Below are 21,322 nucleotides of genomic sequence, written 5' to 3' on the forward strand. Positions count from 1 at the left end.
TGTACTTATGTACTGTTTCCAAATCTAACAATCTAGGTCAATGATTCTTGGTTTATTTATTTATTGTCGGACATGGGGCTTAAACTCAGGGCCTGGGCATTGTCCTTGAGCCTATTTGTGTTCAAGGCTAGTGCTCTTGAGCTTGAGCCACAGCACCACTTCTGGTTTTTGAGTGGTTAAATGGAGATAAGAAGCTCCCAGGGACTTTTCTGCCCAGGTTGGCTTTAAACTGCTATCCTCAGATCTCAGCCTCCTGAGTAGCTAGGATTACAGGTGTGAGCCACCGGCGCCCACCTGATTCTTGATTTATTTTTGAGAGACATTGCTAGAGTTACAAAACCAGGGTGAAACCTCTCAGTTCTGACACACCAATCTGGAAGACTTTTTCTTAAAGGTAAAACATAGTATATGTTATATAGAAGAGTACAGTATTAGAGATGCTCAGAGCTGGCCCTTGCTGTCAAGCACATTGTCAAGTGCTAAGACCTCAGGAGGAACCGTACAGGGTTTTAATTCCTAGCTTCACAGGTAAAGACAATTTTCTAACATAAATGGAATGATTAAAAAATAGTTCTGAAATTATCCAGCAGAATGTAATAGAGCTCATTCACTTTCATGACACATAATTTTTTTTCCCCCTCACTGTCATCTGTAGTGTTACCTGGATGGTCTAAACACTATCAATGCATTAAGATTATGATTAGGATTTTTGCAGTGCTAGTGTCTGAACCCAAGACTTGTGCATGCTAGGCAAACATCCACACTCTCTGCCACTGAGCTCCATCTCCAGTTCTGATTATCTTGAAACGGGGTGGCATTCCCTAGAGAAGTTTCGATTTCTGCAGCCCCAGATGAACGGTGGGTGTTGAGCAACAAGTCTTCGGCAGATGCGGTAAGGCGGAGGCGCTGGCCGACGTCGGCGGGCAGGCTAGGCTTTGATGGCCATGGTCCAGAGAAGGGGACGATCCGTCTCCACAGTCACCACCCCAGAGCCGTCATAGGTGTTAGAGGTACTGACCAGTGTTCCAAAGCTCAGCTCGTCATTTGCTGTCAGAAACAAAGGAGCACACAGGTTAGTGAGAGGCAGGCTTTGTCCAGAGTTGGCTTGGCCAATAGGTATCAGAAAGCAGTTAGCACACTTCGATAGCAGAAATATAAAATCAGAATAGGGGAAATAAATGATGTAGACTTTTAAAATGGAAAGTATCCATAACTTGCTACAATCCTCTTTTCTGAAGTTAGTTAAATGGGCCATTTCCCACTTGAGGGAATATTACCATTAATGTAAACTTGGTTTGAAGTTTTTTCTTTTCGTGTAGTAATTATGAAACCGAAATTCACCTCTGTATGTCTGTTCTTTCCCTAGTGGTTTTGTTTTTTCCTCCATGATTCAGAACTAACATTTTATGTAAGTTATTGGACCCAATAAGATATAGTTTAGCTTCATAAATAAGTGATGGGGAAAGCTAATTGCCTACAAAAGCAAGGGCTGCTGGTTATTTTTTCTCATGAGGAAAAGCCACAGTGACTTTGGGTTACTCATTGTGCAGCAAAGTGACTGAGAGTTCAAAGGTCAGAGCAGATCTTGAAATGTGGGACTTTCAGCAAGTCAAATTAAGCTGTAAAATGAAGCCAAGACAAGAGATAATCTTTTAAGCTCCTTAATTATCAAAGTAGAAGACTTAAAGGTCTAAGCAAGCAGAGTTTATATAGTTATAAGTCTGAAAAATAAACACACAAGATCCACATATAAGCCTATATTTGTTTCCTACTAAGTCAGTGCCCTTCAGTCCTGGCTTACGCAGAAGCTGTTATAGTTCACTCACGTCAACTCAGAAAGCCTGGCGCTCCTGCGACGTCTCTTAATGCCCGATAGGATTTTCTTGGCAAAAATTCAAAGAGAAAAATAAACAAATGCCATGGAGCCCACACTGCCAGTCAGAAGCAGCTTCTTTTCCTTCAAACCAAACCTATAAAGTTATGCCGCTCAGGAGGGGAAAAAAAATCAATTATAATTCTCATTTCCCACTAGAGGGAGCCTGCCATCTTTCTGAGGAAATCTTGGGAAGGTGATTTCAAAATACAGAAATGGCATTACAGCACAGTAGATAAATCAATGCTATCGCTTCACAGGGCTTATGTATTAAAATCCAAGTTACTTCATTTTCATAGTTGTCAACATTTTTACTAATGCAAAAATAGGGCTATGAAATCGCGGCAGCATCCAGTGATACTGAGTGAATCTCACATCCAGAACAAGAGGCTCCTGGGCTTTGTGAGATCAAGTTTCTAAATAGTGGTGACAATCACACCGGCACTTCCAGATCCAGATCTGCTCCGTAGCTGGGGGTCTGGTGATGGTCAGGGTGGGAGGCACAGCATGAGCAATAGAGATACCATCTGGGTCCAAGATTAGAGTCCCAGGGCCCATCAAGCGGCCCCAGGCCCAGCCCAGTGGACAGTGTGTTAGCAGGACTCGTAACTCTAGTGTAGAAACTGTCTGTGACAAATGTGTTTTAAGATTCTGGAAACCAAGTAGATTATACTTGTAGTTTTTAAGCGAGGCACTGGGGGCTCACACCTATTATCCTAGCTGCTCAGGAGGCTGAAATCTGAGGATCTCAGTTCAGAGGCAGCCTGAGCAGAAAACTCCCAGAGGCTCTATCCTCAATTAACCAGCAAAAAGCCGTAAGTGGAGGTGTGGCTCAAGTGGTAGAGCACCAGTCTTGAACAAAAAAGCCATCTGAGAGTGTAAGACCCTGAGTTCAATCTCCAGTTCTGGCACACACACACACACACACACGACACAGAAAAGATAACTGAAAATGTAGCACTTAAACAAACCTATTTAAGATTACCAAGAGAATAAACACTATATGTTCTGTAAGGCATATAAAAATAAGACTCCTGCCTGAACGTGTAACAGGTAATCTTCTAATTGTAGTCCTTCCTCTAAGTTATTACCTCTCCTTCCTAGTCCTCTAGATCCCACATCAAGTGATGTCATTCCTATGAGAAAGAATAAAGGATGGATTCTAATTGAGGATAAGGTAATATTCAAATCAAAATAAAATATACCCTGCCCTGCTCCGCCGATGTGACTTGGCACTGCATTCAAGGATGTTATTATCTGGCAGTTTCCTATCTGGTAGCCCCTCCATGCAACTTGCTAGTCCTTGGATAGACCAGGAATTTCCTTTCTTCATGAAATAACCTTTTGGGTCCCCTCCTGGAACAAATGCAATGTTTCCTCTGCCCGTTGTATCCTTCCAGTCTCCCCTCAAATGCTCCTTTCTCATCTGTCTTTGACTTTTCACCTGTCAGGGAATGCATTACTAATTCTCTTTTCAAGGGGCTGCTTGCTACCCTAACACATCCAAAGCTGTTTGGAATCCCAGTGTAAGGCAGGCAAAGTGTCTAGGATGAGCCTGCAACATCTTATTCCACAAAGTTGTGAGACAATGTTCAAAAACTTACTTAGACACATCACAAGGACAGCAAAGCTGGGACAATTTGGAGCAATTTGAAGCAGGACATATTACTGAGAAAAATGCATGATAAGTCCTTGAATAATGAAAAAGAATCTCTAGTTAGGGATAGGCCTCAAGCATTAGAACACTTGCCTAGCAAGGAGGACCTTCTGGGTTCAAATCCCTGTAACACAAAAGAAAGGGGAGGGGAGGAAGAGGACCCACGTGCATGTCAGTTGCATAAATTCTCCGAAGGTGGGCTCGGAAATATTTCTTTTAGCAAAAGACACCAACGTCTGAAGGAAAGCATGCCAGAAAATCACCATATTGTAGCCTGTAGCCACAAGTATGACTGGTCAAGGCGAAAAGTCCATCAATGGATATTCAATCGTGGACTACAATGCTGTTGGGGAATGTGAGATTCCCATAGCATCAAAGCACTACAGCACACACGACTGCTCAGTTCAAAGAAAAGCAAGCAAGAGGGCGAGCTCCTGATTTATATCTGAGCTAAACGATCAAGGAGCATTATCAATAAGAGAAAAAAAAATGGTATGTGCTATCTCATATGATGCTGCTACCTGATGATGTTTGCAAACGAAATACCTGACCTGCATCTAACCAGAGGGAAATGACAAAGGAAGAATAGTAGTCAAAGTGGACAAATCAGCTTTGTGAACTCATCAAAACTATAAATGGCCTGGAAGACCGTAAGAGAGGAAAGAGTTTTCTCAATTAAAAATGTAAGCAAACATTACAACTAAAGCCAATGAATGATTTGCTTCAGAGCTCATATTATTGTTGAATAGGATATGGACTGAATAATACTATACTACCAATGTCATATTATATTAGAATAGATAATGGCATTGTAATTGTGTGGCAGACTTTCTAGTTCTTAGGAGGTACATACTACATAATTCTAGCCTGTATATCTTCAAGCCATTTCCAAATGATTCAGAGAATAAAATGCAAGTAAACATGGGAAAAACAGAAATACCACTGCTGAACAAACCAGTTGGTAAATCTCAGTGGAAGGTATTCAGACCTTGTTGCACAAAGTTCTTTTGTAGGTTAGAAAGCTTCCAATATTAAAATTAAAATTTGGGTCTGGTGCCGGTGGCTCATGCCAGTAATTCTAGTTACTCAGGTCTAAGATTTGAGATCCTGGCTGGAAGCTAGCCTGGGCAGAAATGTCCAAGAGCTTCTATCTCCATTTCACTACCAAAATTCCAGACGGTGGCATTTTGTGTTGCACAAGTTGTAGACCACTAGTTGTGAGCAAAAATTTGAGTGAGAGCAAAAGGCCCTAAGTTCAAGCTTTAGTACCAGCATAGCCACTACCACAACAAATTGCAAGTTGGAGAAAAAAATCTAGGGAAAGAGATAGGCCCTGATAAAGGGACGCACTTGCACTGGTGTTCACCTCTTACTCTCACGAGAGCTGAACGAATGCCAGTATCCAGCATGGAGAAATGCTCAATGATCGGCAGTGTACTAAGATAAATCTGAATTGAAGAAAATGTGTGCCCAATTGAGATATACGTGCACTTCACGTTGGAGGAGTTCCCAGGCTGGTGCTAAGCGCACAGCCTAGGACATGACTGAGTTCCTCCTTTGTGCGCTTCCCAGGTGCAGGGGGACCTGAAAATTAACCTGCCATCTCCAGATTCCTACACGTGGAAGAAGAGAAAGATAAGGCTTACTGTTCTGCATGGCTCTGCTAACAGCCTCATCTGTGCTTTTCGTTGGGACTTTGTGTCTCCAAACCCTGATCTGCTAGAGACTTCCAAGGCGAGCATGCGCGCCCCCCTCCACCCTGACAAGAAACCCTCCCTTAGACTCCCCCATGCAAGGGCTTTTATGATGCCATTTTGGAGGTGCTTCCATTTGTCTTCATCTCCCTCACATCTCTCTTGACCTTGGACCGGGGCTGAGGACATTAGAAGGCTTCTGACATCCAATTCTTCTTTCTCTACATTTTCTGGGTTACGACTCAGCCTGCTGACTGCAAAGCAATTAGACCAGGGCAATGGTGCTACTTGGAGGAATCCAAATGGATAACTCCAGTTATGTCTCCCAACACCCGTTCTTCCCAATGCTTAGTTTTCCCAAAATAAATAAAACCCGTGATTTTTTAAATATAAAATAATTTCTTGACGTTATGTCCTTGGTATGTTCTACTCAGAGCAGGCTTGCTGTTGTAGTTCAAGGACCACACAGAGCTCCATCAGGGAGAAAAAAAGGTTTACAGCAGTTATAATATATGAAGGATAATAAAAAGCCATAAAATATGACCTGCTGACATTTAGTATTTGTGGTAAATGAATGTTCTGGCCAGGTACTGGTCGCTTACTCCTGTAGCCTTAGCTACTCAGGAGCCTGGGATCTGAGGATTGTGGTTCAAAGCAGGAACCTGGGCAGGAACAGTTAATTTTAAGCAGTAAAATACCAGAGCTGTGGCTCGTGTGGGAGAGTACTTAGCCTTAACATAAAACCTGAGGGCCAGATAATGCTGAGGCCCTGAGTTCAAGACCTAGGCCTGGCAGTCACACAGAGAAATAAATGATCTGTGTAGATGTGGCTGAAGCTTAGTTACCAGGGGGAAAAGTAGTATCACCTGGGGTTAAGTGTGTGTGTGAAGAGGGGTGATGGACTCTCTGGGAGGGCTCTGGAGCTGGTTCTCCTTGCTCTTCTGCTTGCCCTCGGGGTCTCAGGCTTTGTACTGTCTCCCAGGAGTGCTGGCCTGCCTGAGATCTTTCACACTAGTGTGAGAACTGCAGCCTGTGCACAGCAACGAGTCCTAGATGACTTCTCGTCCCACCGTGCTGCTGCCTGGCTGGGGAGCAGGGCATCCTTCTGTGCAGCTGGGCTTCCTTCAGCACAACCCTGGAAAACGGCAGAGCGCTCCACTCCAACCCGCCACACCTTTCATGAGAATTTCCCCAGGTGACCTTAGCATCTACCTGGAAAAGTGCTAATAGTACCCATCCCCAGTAATTCCCAATACCGTGATCATACAGACGAGTGAGTGAATGTCTGTGAAGGGCTTTGACTTCTCCAGAAAAGTGTAGGAGATCTGTATTATTATCAGCTTCAGCTGCACAGAGGAAGTGTTAAAGTGCCATTTGCTTCTGTCCTTCAAATGTCAATAGAGATTATTATAAGTATATCAACCACATGGAAATGGCATAGAAAAGTGAAGAAAGAGAAGAATATGCGAGGTAGCACAGAGTAATTACTTTTCATCAATCTCCCCACAAGTGACATCTATTCAAAGTAAGCTGAAGAGAGAGAATCCATGCTTTTTTTCTTTTTTTGAAAATTTCATACTCACATCAGATAACCTCAAACAGACAGGCAAATAAAAAAGCCAAATAGCAAATACGCACAAGTGAAGGCATAAGTGTCTTCTGAGAGAAGAGGAGTGACACAGGATATGCATAATCTTCCTCGGATTGCATGAAATGGGTGAGAAGTAATGTCCTGCTCTGGAAGGCATGACTCCTTTGAATAAGAGTAGTTTTAAACGGTCTTCCTTATGCCTTTAGTCACGTGACAACTTGGTTCTATAAGAAAGTGCATATATACTCCATTGCTAAAGGCACTATTCATCTTATGAGCAATGTTTCCACGGGCTACCTTCTGTGATGGGAAGAATCTGGGTTGTGTTGTGGCACTGGGCATAGACAAAGGTGGTGACAGTAAGGAAACCATGAGAGCCAGTGCTCCATGTCGGTTTGTGGGTCAAGAAGGAATCGCAAAGGCTGAGCGCGGAAGTCAGGTCGAGTGGCTCTCAGGACGGCGGCAGGCCTGGCACGTCCACCGCGGATGCCCTTGGTGTCACCTCAGAAAAATGCTTTCTGACATTCTTAAAAATAGAAGCCTTGCAGTCTTTCAATGCCAGTCTGGGATTAAGTAGTGCACGTCACATGTAAGTCTGATGAAATACAGTGCAGTTGAAGATGTAAAGTGCAGAGCGATGCAACGTGTAAAGGGGAAAATTCACAACTCAAAATACATGCCTCCATCACCACTGGGTGATGTGTTTGGGCATATATATTTACATTCTCTCATAACATGTTTTTAAACAATAAAAACAGAAGTAGGATAGCATACATTTCTTCAAAGGAGGCATATGAAGGATCCTGGCCAAAGAGAAGGAGTACTTTGGACAAAACTTCCCAAGACTCTGAGTACAGGCAGTCACAAACTGGGTTACAATCAGAGTTTTAAAAATAACTGTATTATATCCTGTGCATGTAGCCTTCTCAAACCCAACCACACCAATCGGTAGCCTTCCTGTTTCCACCACCTTGGAAGAACTAGAAAACTGTGACTGTATTGAGAAATGAGCAAAGCTTGGGCACCTTAGAAAGGGGTTCTCCACGATCCCCCAGGGCTCCTTGCAGGGAAATGCCCACTACTTTCGTCAAGCACCTTCCCAGCTACCCGGCCCTGGGTGGCTCTGTGATCCCCATCTTTGGTTCTGTCATCCCCCACATGGATGCTACCAGCTGACACAGGAACCTGTCAACTCTAGTTTTTCTAGAGCTCCTCACCCCTGGTCACGAGCCCCCGTGGACAGCGGGGGGGGGGGGTGGGGGGACTTTGGTGGTAGGTGATCATTCTGATACTAGTCTGAAACTCTATGAGGCCCTCAAAATGGAAATCCAATCAGTGCCCATGCTGGCTTTTGTTTGCTGTATTGAGAGGTACTCATAACACAGGAATAGTGGGGGGATGCTTACTGTCTAGCAGAATTCCTTCAGTCATATGGCTCTTTGTAGATCAGGTACTGGCCCTTTCTTTCTTTCTTTCTTTCTTTTTTTGCCAGTCCTGAGGCTTGAACTCAGAGCCTGAGCACTGTCCCTGGCTTCTTTATGCTCAAGGCTAGCACTCTACTACTTGAGCCACAGCACCACTTCCAGCTTTTTCGGTTTATGTGGTACTGAGGAATTGAACCCAGGGATTCATGCATGCAAGGCAAGCACTCTACCGCTAAGCCACATTCCCAGCCGCTCTTTGTAGATCAGACTTTCACTTTGTGAATTTGTCTAACTACTATTTTAAGAAATGCAGAATTTGATTTATGCTCAAATGTTTTTTTTTAAATATGAACAGATTTGATTTGTTATGCTAAAGGTAATAAAGTACTGTCTTGGGCTTTGTCCATACCACAAAATATATATTATGTGCCTGCTCATAATATATTTTCATCATGGCCTATTTTCATTTTTAATTTCCCCTCACTGATATATAATGGTAATATTTAACATTTGGAATAGCTGGCATCTTAGTGTATGAATAGTCTAATGAGCATGAGCATATTAGACATTCTTAAAGACAAACTACTTTAATTTACAATTAATATATTCCCCACCCCCTCCAGTTATAATCAATCCATTTATTAACATTCATACCATGGACCTTTTCCTGGTGATAGCCTGAACTTGTTACTTGGATGAACTTTCTTTGCATTAAGTATGTGCAAAGTTACATATCAAATTATCCCAGCCTCAGTTTATAACTTTCTCCTAGCCCATTGACTCCACCACTCACAGGGCTGGTGTGTATAACGTGTCTTATAATTAAATGCTCAAATATCCTTTCCTTCCAATTTATGAGTTCCTTGTAAGCAGAAATAGGACTTGTTCTCACCTAAATTATCATAGAATTTCTGATCTAGAAAGGACATTAACAAGTCCAGTGGGTTAACTCAGACAACAGGGAAGCTCCTTCATTATCCAATGAGGAGTGTTAAGCTCACAGCTCTACCTACTTAGCTTTACTGACTAACCAAAGCAAATTGGCCTCTGGCAAATAACTGTGGAGGGCTTTAGAGGACGTGGTTCAAGTATCACTGATCTAATGTCCAACCACTTTATTTTCAAGACAGAAAAACAAACTCAAGGTACCTTATGACCAAGGCATATGGAATTAGAACCCAAGTCTTCCGGTTGAAGTTCCACATGCTTTCTATCTCTCTTTCTATCACCTTCCACACCCTCCACCCTTCACACGTGGGAAGGTCCTTAACTATTTTTGGATTACCTAATCAGAGTTAAATCATTTAAGCTACATAGTTAGTTTTTCAAGTACCTGACAATATGGCTTTATTATGTACATCTTTATAAAGCATACTAATTATTGAAAGTGGAAGGTTCAGCATCTTCTCATCCTTATTTCTGGAGTAAGTTACAGTGTGGAGGCTACAGATAGGAAGTCCTTAAATGACATACGTTGTACTGATTGTTGCTATTTGGAACATGCAACAATTCCACAGTAAAACACTAAAGGAGTGTGTCGGCCACTGCTGTATTAAGCAGTAACTGTAGGCTAGATGTGGGGTAAAAAAGAAATGACCAAATAGTTTTGGGTTGATAGCTGGGGCTCAATGCTTGGCTTTTAGTAAAAACATTTTTCCAGATCTGTAAGAAACATATTAAAGTTGAAAAAAATCAATTACTCCACACTTGTACTTTTCAATATGGATACAGAAGAAAGAAAACTAAAAAGGCTTCATTTACTATTTTTTTAAAAAGCATATGTATATGGTTTTACCCCTGATGTCACTGTAACGGATGCTGGTACCCTGGGTATTGTATATTTGTTTATCAAAACGAGGGAAGGGAAGGGGAACATCAAAATGGAGACACAAAAGGCAAAAGGCGAACCAATGCAACAACAATACTTACAAAACTATATGCTGTAAACCCACAAACTGTACAACTCGGTGGGGGGAGGGGGGTTGGGATGGGAAAGTGCGAGAAAAATGAGGGAGGAGGTAACAAGTTTGTTAAGAAATGTACTCACTGCCTTATTATGAAACTGTAAGCCCTCTTATGAAACTGTAAGCCCTCTGTACATCACGTTGGCAATAAATATCAATTAAAAATCAGAAAAAATATATTACAGAGATGATGTATATTATTAGAGATGATGTAAGAGAAATTCAATGGTTGCAAATAACTGTATTTGTAAGGAAAATAATGCAAATTAAAGTTTTCAAGAACTTTGCCACTAACTACTCCAAAAGCTACGATCACAAAATTTTCATGTAGGAACATGGATGGTGCAGTCTTTAGGGAAAGGTATAGATGATGGTAGATTCTTCTACTGAAAAAAAAAATCATCCCCCCAAAATTGAGTAGTACCATTCATTTTCACTAGCTAACATTATATCGAATCTTTAGATTAAGAAGTTATATTTATTTGGTACAACATGGGCAAATTTAAGCTTTGAAATAATTTGCAAAAAAGCATTTTTGTTATAATTTGGCTATTTTTTTAAAAAAAGAACTTGTGAAATTACAAGACTGTGAAATTACAAGTGCACGAAGAGCTTGAGAAAGTCTTCCCTATGTTCTCAGTAACTAAGCAATCCTGTATATTTCCTGCAAGTATCTAGGTTGGTAAGTAGGAAACATGAAGAATTCCCTTTTCTTCCTTTGCTGCCAGCTCTGCTATTTAGTCATTGGGGCAGTTTGTTGAGTTTTCCTCTGATTCGGGTCCTTGCAGTTCCTTGTTGACATTCAAGGCACATCCTATTCATTTTGGTCCAACCATTGGACGGGGCCCCATCTGACTCTCCTGATGGCTACCAATGTGACTTCTAACTTTTGTACTCTGCTCAAGAACGAGATGTTCTTTGCAAGACAAACTGAAGGGCAGTGGAGCATATGGGTCCCTTTATTTGTCCTACATCCGTACCATCTGGAGACATGGGAACCATTGCCAAGACTGCTCTTCAGCTTTTGGCCCACTACACTGCCCTGTTCTTGGGTACCTAGGACTGGCTGATGAACTTCCAGTTCATCCAGTTGCCTGGCCTTGGCTTTGGGGCAACTTCACTTCTGAGCCATCGCCCAGAGCTTCTAATTCTTCATTCCATTAGGGTTGGATGGTCCCATTTCCCACTCCTCGCTGGACATGGAAGTGACGTTGGTGTCCTCCTCTGAGAACGGAAGGAGAATTTCCTAAAATATGAGTCACACATCTGTGGATTGAGGTCTTCAGGTGGTTTTGCTGTACTCAATAACCTGATTGACTAGGGTTATTTTGGCCCTTATTCTACAGAGGTCTTTTGCTTTTGAAAACAAGTCCAAAGAAACAAGAGCATCCCATGCTGTTTCCTTATCAGAGGAAGGACTCATCTTTGTGTACCGAATCCTTCCTGTCAGCTACCTGGGAAATGGGACGAACGTTCTAGAGCTGTGTCCAGACTTACCTCCGTGGGAACTTCTTCCACATTTCACCGGAGAGGGACTGATCACATCTTGGCTCATGACTTAAAGATGCTTCTACACTCTTAAGTGGAAGCACAGTAATTTTATTTGATAAATTTACCACTTCAACAGCTTTTTTTTTTCTTTTCTTTTGCAGCATTGGGGTTTGATCTTGTGTTCTCTAGGCTGGCACTCTACCACTTGAGACATGTATACAGCACTCCTTTTTGCTGGTTATATTGGAGTCTAAAGAAGTTTCTGCTGGGCTAATCTTGAACTTCAGTTCTCTGGAACTCAGTCTCCTGAGTAGCTGGGATTACAGGTGTGAGCCACTGGCACCTGGTTCTTGAATATCTTTTTCTTCCTCGGTTAGCCTGACAGTTTAGCATTTTTGAATAAAAAATGAATAGGTTGTTTAAAATTACTGTCTCAAATCCAGAATTCTTTTTGAAATAGTAGTTAGCTTTGTGTGGCTCTCACAGTTTACAGTACAAGGGTAAGGGTGTTTATGGGTGAGTTAATGTAGTTTACACAAACCATTTTATTTCTCAAGAAAAAAGTTGTAAATGCACAGTAAAAGCTACCTTTCCTCTTAAAACATTCTTCAACAGAACCTTATTAGATGATTACTAGATTGGTGATGAAAGCTCATGACCCTCAAATGCAGAGTTTTAGTGAGCCCACTGTGTGGATATACTGGCATACTCTACAGCCAAAGACATTAAAGTTTTAACAGGACAACTGGCTGAGTGTAGCCCAGCCTTCCCATGTGGTACATGGGCAAAGCTGCAAAGATATGTCTGGTATGTGATATCTCTTCAGAGCTGAAAGAGAAGAATTTCCTTTTCTGTTTTTATTTAGCCACAAATCCACTGCACAAAGGGATTTACTCAACCTGAAAACAGTTAAGAGGCCATTTCAACAAGAAAATAGAAAAATAACAGATTAACTTCTGGCCTAGGTTTCTCCTCCAGTGTAGCTATTTCATGACATTTAAGAGATGACAAGTAGAAGGAGAAAGAAAAAAAAATTCCCACACCTTAAAGAGCTGTCTTAAAAAAAAAAGAGATTAAGAAAATCCTATTGGGTTGATTTAATTGCTATTTTAGGATGTTTCCTTATTTTCTTGAAAAATTTTTAACATTTTATGAAAATGTTGAAAAAGGCCGTGACTATAGTTTACAGATATTCTTTTTTTTAAAGTTTCATATCTGTCATATAGATTTATTTATTTATTTATTTATTTATTTATTTATTTATTTATTTTTGTCAGTCCTGGGGCTTGGACTCAGGGCCTGAGCACTGTCCCTGGCTTCTTTTTGCTCAAGGCTAGCACTCTGCCACTTGAGCCACAGAGCCACTTCTGGTCATTTTCTGTATATGTGGTGCTGGGGAATCGAACCCAGGGCCTCATGTATAGGAGGCAAGCACTCTTGCCACTAGGCCATATCCCCAGCCCTACACAGATATTCTTATGTGTTATTATATATGATAATAATTCATAAGGTCAGAGGGAGGAGTTGTATGTCTATTTGGAAAAATTTGCCTAACTGCATTTATGTTAACTCTCCTTTTAGGAATAAAATTTCTTTTGAAAATTCTTGCAATATGTGATCTCTTTTGTGTTTATTAGAAAATGATGGTTTTAGCAAATGCAGAAATACGGCAATAAGTGGTATTCATAAACAGAATGGTGAAGGGTACTCCCTGCCCCTTTTCCCTCGGGTGTGCTATGGGAACAGCCTTGCTGGTTCCCTAGTTCAACACTCTCACATACTGAATACTGGCAGGACTCTTACTAGAATGAAAGACTCAGAGATTTGTGAAGTGAAAGGCCTTGTGTTATTAGCAAAGACTTCTGTTAGAAGGAAGGAAGCCTATTTCACTTTTATGCTGGGATTTTTCTCAGTTTAAGCTGATGATTTGAGTAACTCCATTAAAATTGGAGAGTCCTAAAAGAGAGTCTTGAAAGGTCCTTATGATTTACATTAACCCCAAATATTAACATGAAACACACTGCTCCTCTTGTTTATTCTTCCTCCGAATCCTAGAAGCTTGGGGCCGACTGTAAAAGGTGTGCTGTGCTACCTGTCCATTTACATGTAGAACCAATCAATGATAATAAACCCTTGTCTCTCCCATTAGGTAAACACCCCTTCAAATATGTTATAGGAACAAGGAAATTTCTAGAACAGTAACAGATTAACCTCAAAATGTCTGCACTCTAGCTGTGCTTTGGTGTCTTATGCCTGTAATCCTTGCGACTCAGGAGAGTGAGGTCTGAGGATAGCTGTTTGAAAGCAGCCCGGGCAGAAAAGTCTTTGAGACTTATCTCCAATTAAACACCAAAAATAGCCAGATGTGGAGCGGTGACTCAAGTGGTAGAGCAATAGCCTCGAGCACAAAAGCTCAGGGACGGTGCCCTGTCCTGCGTTCAAGCCCCAAGACTGGCACAAAAATAATTCCTCACACTGACATACCATTAATCATAGTACTTATCATGTCTTATGCCATATTATTGCACATTTATGCATTTATAAATTCATATAGACCTAAGTATGGTAAATATATATGCATATATATATATATATATATATATATATATATACTGTAGATATACTGTAGTTCTACCACTTCTATGTGCAGGCCAAAGTCTGTCATTATTTGAACTTTGCAATTTCAGATGTGAAAAATAAACTTGACACATGATTGACACACAGGTTTTTGCTCAGATGAATGAAAATGAAAGCACACTGGATTGAAATCAAGGCCCATGGAGCTGTGTATAGTTGGGCAAGTCTTTAATTCTGCCCTTGGCCTGAGTTCAAAATGTTCAAATTATGACGCTCATGCCATGCCATTTATAAATTCCTTTACTCTACTGGTTTGAATATGTCCATAGCTGGATTTTACCTATCCCAAGGTTCAAAATAACATGATGTAGTTCTCCCCCCCCTCCCCTCCTTACTGCCAGGAATTGAACCCAGGGCTTCACACACACTAAGCTCTTGCTCCGCTACTGCACTGTCCCTTCAGTGGCTGTGATGCAAGCTTTTTTCCCCCTTTATTTTATATCTTATGCTTCCATTTGAATTCCTTATGGATTATTTCCACAAAGTTTCCAATATCCATTTCATTACTGACTACTTCCAAGTCTCCTTCCTCTCTCAGGTTCTGTATGCAGCGAAGGTCATTTTAAGTTACATAGGAAGTTCACCTTAAGTTACAAAAATAATAAAGTAGCACGACTTGAATATACAGGTGAACAATGGAAAGACCACATCAAAGAGAGAACTCTGACCCACAGCTTTCAGAAACCTGTCTGGGAAATCAGGCTATGACCTACAAGAACTAGCCCAGGAAATAAGTCTACTGTAAGTAGTTAATGACTTTACTGTAATAGCTCTGACTTTTGGAGCTACACATTGGCTTATAGCTTGACTGGAATCTTACCATCCTTAGACTATCTAGATGAAATAGGCATTATTTCTATTAATGTTAGAGGGTAAAACATCTCTGTCAGAACACAGACTGTTCTTCCTCCTCATGTTCATTCCTGTCCCCTCCCTCTGGGACAGCAATGATATCAGAGAGCAACATACCCAGTGAATTCCTTAGCCTATTTCCTGGCCATGACAAGGAGCCCAGATATGTTATTCTGCCACCGAAATCAGTGCCTGCCACATGGAATATACTTATTAAATGCAGACCAATTACATATGCCAGGAAAGACATATAGCGATGCTCAAAAAATTACATTGTGCTATGTGCTATGTGGCCTACTAAGTCTTGACCAGCAAGTAAGAGTATTCTCTTCAGAACTGGAGGCTGTCTGAGATTTTTATTAGTCTTTATTGCACGATGGCAAATATTACTTTGTAGGTGTGATCAGATGGGCTTTCCCATTTTTTGTGTGTATAGATATTGGAATTCATGAGATTTAAATCTGGGGGAATCTGCTCCACTGGGAAAATAAAATGTAGTTAGAGAGTTGAAGAAAACAAAAGTGGAAATAACGCACAGACTGACTGATTTCCCGCCCTGCCTTTCCTCCCACTGGAGGAAGCTTGTGCTGGAAAGAGAGGCTAACGCAGCTAGCGCAACGATGCCTTGTTATCATGAGTGATGAGGAAAGGAATTCACCCCATTTTAGGAACCAAGCCAAAGGAGAAAGATGGAAGTGAGATACACCACTAAACACGTCTTGGAAATCCCTACTAAAATAAACATTTGTATTTATTTGTCTTTTCTCACTAAGTACTGTTAAATGTTCACAAAAGAAGTCCCTAGAAGATAGCTTTCAGTTTGCCAAAATATTCAACAAAATCTTGCTTGGCAGTGGAAAGGTACCTTTCTTTTAGAGAGAGAGGAGCGGGGACACAGGGAGACAGTAAAGAAAATGACACTGGAGTGTAGGGGAAGGGAGCATGCAGTGTGGACTTGTGTGGAATTTCTGGCACAAAATGTAGTATAGACATTATTTGGCAAGAAACCTATAAAACAGATAATGGGATCTTAAATTCAATTCTAAAGTAGGAGATGGAAAGAATTCCCCAGTTAAGATATGGAAAGCAGGTATTGTAGGTGGACGTGATATTGATATCTCTCTTCTACCAGACAGACGCCAGAAGGATTTTCTGAAATTCTCAGATAGTCAACTAGGAACCCTCTTTATGGATTAGGTCTCAAAGCAGTCCCTTTATTCAAGAAAAGATGTCGATACTGAGCCATCCTTGCATCGCAGGGTAAATCCCACTTGGCCATGAAGATCGATTCTCCTCACTTTCTGTGAAATTTGCTTTGCTGTTGTTATTTTGTAGTATGATTTTCCATCTGGATCCATCAACAATACTGGCCTCTAGTCCTCTGGCTTTAGGCAACTTTGTCTATGCCGTCAGGGACATGTTAGCTTCATCAAAGAAACATGGAAGTATTTCCTCTTTTCTATTTTTTTGGGAATAGTTCCAGAATAAGTAATTTTTTCTTTCTATATTACATACAATTGCACTGTGAAGTTCCTTGGTCCTAGGTTTTTATTCAGTGGGAGATTTTAGAATGGCTTGTCTCTTTTCACCTTATCATCTGTTCAGTTTCCATTTCTCCTTGACTTAACCTTGCCAGGCTCTGTATTTTTAGCGTTTTGTTGGCATGTACTTGTTCAGAGCAGTCTCATGCGGTATCTATGATTTTCATATCTGATTTTTTATTTATATCATCTCTTCTTTTTCTTACTCTTGTTAAAAGTTTCTTCATTTTGCTAAAAAAAACTCAATTCATTTCATAGGATCTTTTGATGCCCTTTTAATGTCTTATACTCCTCTGCTCTGGTCTTTGTTATTTCTTTACTTTTACTAACTTAAGAGTTTAGTTTGTTCATTCTTTTCCTCACATTAAGCTGTTTATTGAGACTTTTTTTTTTTCTTGGTCTCACTGGGGTTGAACTCATGGCCTTGTGTTTGCTAGGTAAGCACTCAAGCACTTGAGCCAAGCTTCTAGTCTTTTCTCATTTTAATTATTTTTCAGGTAGAATTTTACTTTTAGCCTGGACCAACCTCAGACCAAAATACTCCTTAGACATTCTGTGTAGCTCTGCAATAAAATGCCTGGGTTGTTGTCCCTTGAGATTGGGTTTGACTAGCCTCTTTTTTTCCAGGCTGGCTTGGAAATGTGATTGGAAATGTGTAGCTGGAATTATAGCAATGAAATACCATGCAAGCAGTTTACATTAAATCTCCACCTTAGAATTCAAACCCATAAGCTTCTGTTGTATTCCATGTTTACTTGTCTCAAGGTAATCTTGATTATGTCCCTACCCCTCCTTTGATTACCCAAGTTATTCTGGAATATGTTATTCAACTTTCCTTTATTTGCATTTATTCTGAAGTTCCTACTCTTAGTGTTTTCTGGTTTCAGGCACCATGGCTAGCCAAGCTATTTTTCAGTATTCTTACATGTGTTTTGTGGACTGAGTCATTACCTCACTGGTGGGAAGGTTCCTGTGTGCTTTGGAACAACGTGCGTTCTGTGTGCGGTCTGCTGAGCCGAGGGCATGTTCATCAACTCCACTATTTCCTTGCTGATTTCTATCTGGATGAGCCATCTATTGTTGGCAGTGGAGCACCGCATTCCCACACTGTAATTATATTACAAGTCGTCTTCATCTTTCAGATCTGTTAATATTTGCTTTACACATTTAAGTTCACTGTTGTGAGGTTCGTATATCTTTAAAACAGTTGCATCTTCCTGAGGAATTGACTCCTTTATCATTATATAGTGATCTGTCTTGTCTGTTTTGTGACTTAAGATCTATTTTGTCTGACATAAGTATAGGTATACCTGCCCTATATTTATAATAAACGTAAATACATATGTTTTCATGACTTCACTCTTGGTGGATGTGTTTTCCTAAGGCTAACAAGTTTTCCTTTTAGTCCATTTAGTTAATCCATGTCTTTATTCCAAGTGCTACTGAAAGGTCTGTATCTGTCAGTACTGCTTACTACTGTCATTGCCTTACTTCTTGCTCACTGTTTTGTATTTCTTTGGTCCTATTCTCCCAGTTCCGCTGGTGTCTTTGAAGACTGCAGCATTTATGAAGTTGATGCTTTGATTCCGTTGTCTTTCTCTTTTGTTTGTCTACCAGAGTGTTTTTATATTTGGGCAAACCACTGAGTTTTATGACACATTTTGTGGAGGGTAAAGAGCAGGCTGATTCAGCATTAAACAAGGATTAGAACTTTGAATATAGTTGTAACTACTACTCTTTTGTTGTTATTGATGCTGTTAAGCAAGGCGTAACAATGTCAAAGACCAATGTTAACCTATGTCATTTCTGTGTCTTTTCCACTCTTTTAGTAACTTGTAGTTCTTAGTCTTGTGGTCATGGCTCCCTGCTGCCTTTCAACCTTTCTCCTATACTTTGAAACCATTTTCTTCATTGTTTTGCTATTTTGTCTTCTTTTCTTAGGAACTTAACTCTCAAATAATGGCCCATTTCTTAAATATTCAACTCTACCTGAAGCTCAATACAGACTCTGAGGAAAAAACAATGTGCAAATATTAGTCATTATTATCTTGTTATCATTGTTACCTTTGTTTAATTTGACCCAAACTGGGTGGTAACAATTTAGGGAGTATCTTTAGGGACCTGCTGTGCTTTACTATTATTATTATTATTATTATTATTATTAATTTAGAGTAGAAGTTCATACATCAGAATTCATGAACAAGAAATACAAAGTTAGAAACGTATCCCATGAAGTACTTCGGACACTCTGACAGCTGCAATTTATCAACATAAATTACTATGCTTAGCTGCACGCTTTTGTCACAGGGAGACAGGGCACTTCCTAAATTGCCTGCTGCCTCCTTTAATAACAATCTTGGGTTTTCACCACCTCGATCTCAGAGCAAAAAAGACACCTTGATGCATACTGAGATAGAAAAATTCAGATGTTATGTACATTACTGGGAGCATCTACATGCTACTCTATTCATCGTTAGATTGCCGCCTTCTCCCCTCTGTCTAGATGTGGCAATATATTACTTAGGCAAGAAAATGGGAGTCGGGGAGTGGGGATTGGAAGCTTTGCAGTAAATAAGTCCGCCTGTCTCATTTTGCTTTGAATCAAAGGAAAGACCTAACGGTATTCACTGTCACTATCTTCGTAGTGGCTTCTAACAGCATTAAAGTGGGGAGAATACTTTTATCTTCAGCATCGCATCAACAAATTGATTTTAAAATGTATGCTTTTAACATGTGTTCCTAAAGGTGTTATCATTTGGTAAACAGTAAGGCTAAGTGTCTTTCAACTACTTTAGATATTTGAAGGACACATTTTTTCCTTATTTATAAAGTGTATCAATATGCATTTCAGAGTTATTTGAGATATGCTTGCATATAAAGTTTTGACTCTAGTCAACAAAATCTTATTTGGGGAGAAGCAGCTGATTCCAGTGGATTTTATTTTTAGCTATGAGAGGTCTCTTTAGTGCCAGAGTGCCACTTTACCGCATTGTGCCATCTGGAGACCTGGCTCAAGTGGTGGAGTGCCTGCCTAGCAAGCATGGGGCCTGGGGTTCAAATCCCATGACTGTCCACAAAGCATCTGGAAAGCACACAGTCATGTATCACAGTTCTAGAAAGCCATTTTTCACACTGCTACCCCTCCATAATGCTACCTCTCTGAATTATTTCCTTCCAGAATAATAACAAAAAGTTTGGGTTTAGCTATGATGAAGCAGACTCACGGGAAATCAACATTTTGCATATTTTCTGTGTAAGGATCTGTGCTGCAACCTGAAGAAGTGGTAGAGACCAGAGCTATCTACTCTCTCTCTTTTAGAGCACTTGCAGATTCATTATCTGTTACTAAGTAGGGCCACGTGTGCTAGGTTGTGGAAGCCACAGGTGTCAACTTCTAATTCTCCTTCACACAGGGTACTCAGGCTGCCAGTGAGGAACCTTTCTAATCAACTGACCTTAAAGCAAGGAGATTACCCTGGAGTTTTAACCAAGTGAGACCTCTGCCAACCTCAGCACCTCAGAACTCTATGAAGATGAATGGGGATTGTTTAAAGCTCCAAAGGCTGTGGTCATCTGCCATAGCAGGCACGGGAAACAAATGCATCATCTTACTGCAAGACAGTCACTGGGAAGGCTAGCTGAATTATGGATGACTAACAGACAAGAAGCACCTACAAATATAAAATCTTATTTTAGTGAAAAATTCCTGAAAGAATAGAAAAGCACAACTATGAAGAGAAAAATCTGACTTAGTCACAGTTAAAAATTCTGTAGATCAAAGGACAGTATAAAGTACGTGAAAAGACAACCTACACAAAATGAGGAAGTATTTCCATAAGCTATATCTGAAATAAGACAAGTATCTAGAATATCGGAGGAACTTTCACAATTAAAGGACAACTGGACTTCTTAAAGGTAAAGAATATAAATAAGCTCCCCTCCCCCAATCCCAGTTAACAAACAACTGGCCAATAGACAGACATAATTATTAATGTCATTAAACAACCCACTGTGAGATACCAATTCTGACCCATTGTGAGGTGTTTTTTTTTTTTTTTTTTTTTTTTTTTTTTTAAGGTTGAAGGCTTGAACTGGACTGGGCACTGTCCCTGAGCTCTTTTTGCTTAAGGCTAGCACTCTGCCACTGAGCCACAGCGCCACTTCCAGTTTTCTGATGGTTCATTGGAATATGAGTCTCACAGATTTTGCTGCCTGGGCTGGCTTTGAACCACAATCCTCAGATCTCAGCCTCCTCATGGTCAGTGAGGATATGGAAGAAAACTTACTTTTGTACATTTAGTACAGAAGATAAAGAAAAAAAACCTTTGTACAGAAGATATAGAAAAGATATAGCTCCTGTGGAAAAATAGTTTGGCAGTGTTCTTCAGAAAGTTAATATTAAATTGCTGCAGGACCCAGAAATGGTACTTCAAGAGATGTTAGTGAAGAATCTTACAATATATTCACTACAGTCTGACTCAGGATAGTCCAAAGGAAAACTGACATCTGGAAACTGACAAGGGAATGAATGAAATGTGGTACAACCATGAAACAGAACACTAAAACAACCATAAAAAGGATTGGAGTATGGTTATATG

At 40.4% G+C, this 21,322-nt stretch overlaps 1 protein-coding gene across 2 annotated transcripts in view; it reads right to left on the reverse strand.

Moving 5' to 3' along the window:
- Window positions 1-207: 207 nt before the first annotated feature.
- Window positions 208-21,322, reverse strand: part of Tpk1 (thiamin pyrophosphokinase 1) — a 240,713-nt gene continuing 219,598 nt past the window's right edge. For both annotated transcript variants that reach the window (XM_048340405.1, XM_048340406.1), the window contains one exon: window positions 208-1,047. In XM_048340405.1, coding sequence (XP_048196362.1) covers window positions 929-1,047 — 119 coding nt within the window. In that variant the 3' untranslated portion in view covers window positions 208-928. The remainder of the gene's footprint in view (window positions 1,048-21,322) is intronic.

Source organism: Perognathus longimembris, chromosome 2 (assembly GCF_023159225.1).
Source record: "Perognathus longimembris pacificus isolate PPM17 chromosome 2, ASM2315922v1, whole genome shotgun sequence".
Classification (NCBI taxonomy): Eukaryota; Metazoa; Chordata; class Mammalia; order Rodentia; family Heteromyidae; genus Perognathus; species Perognathus longimembris.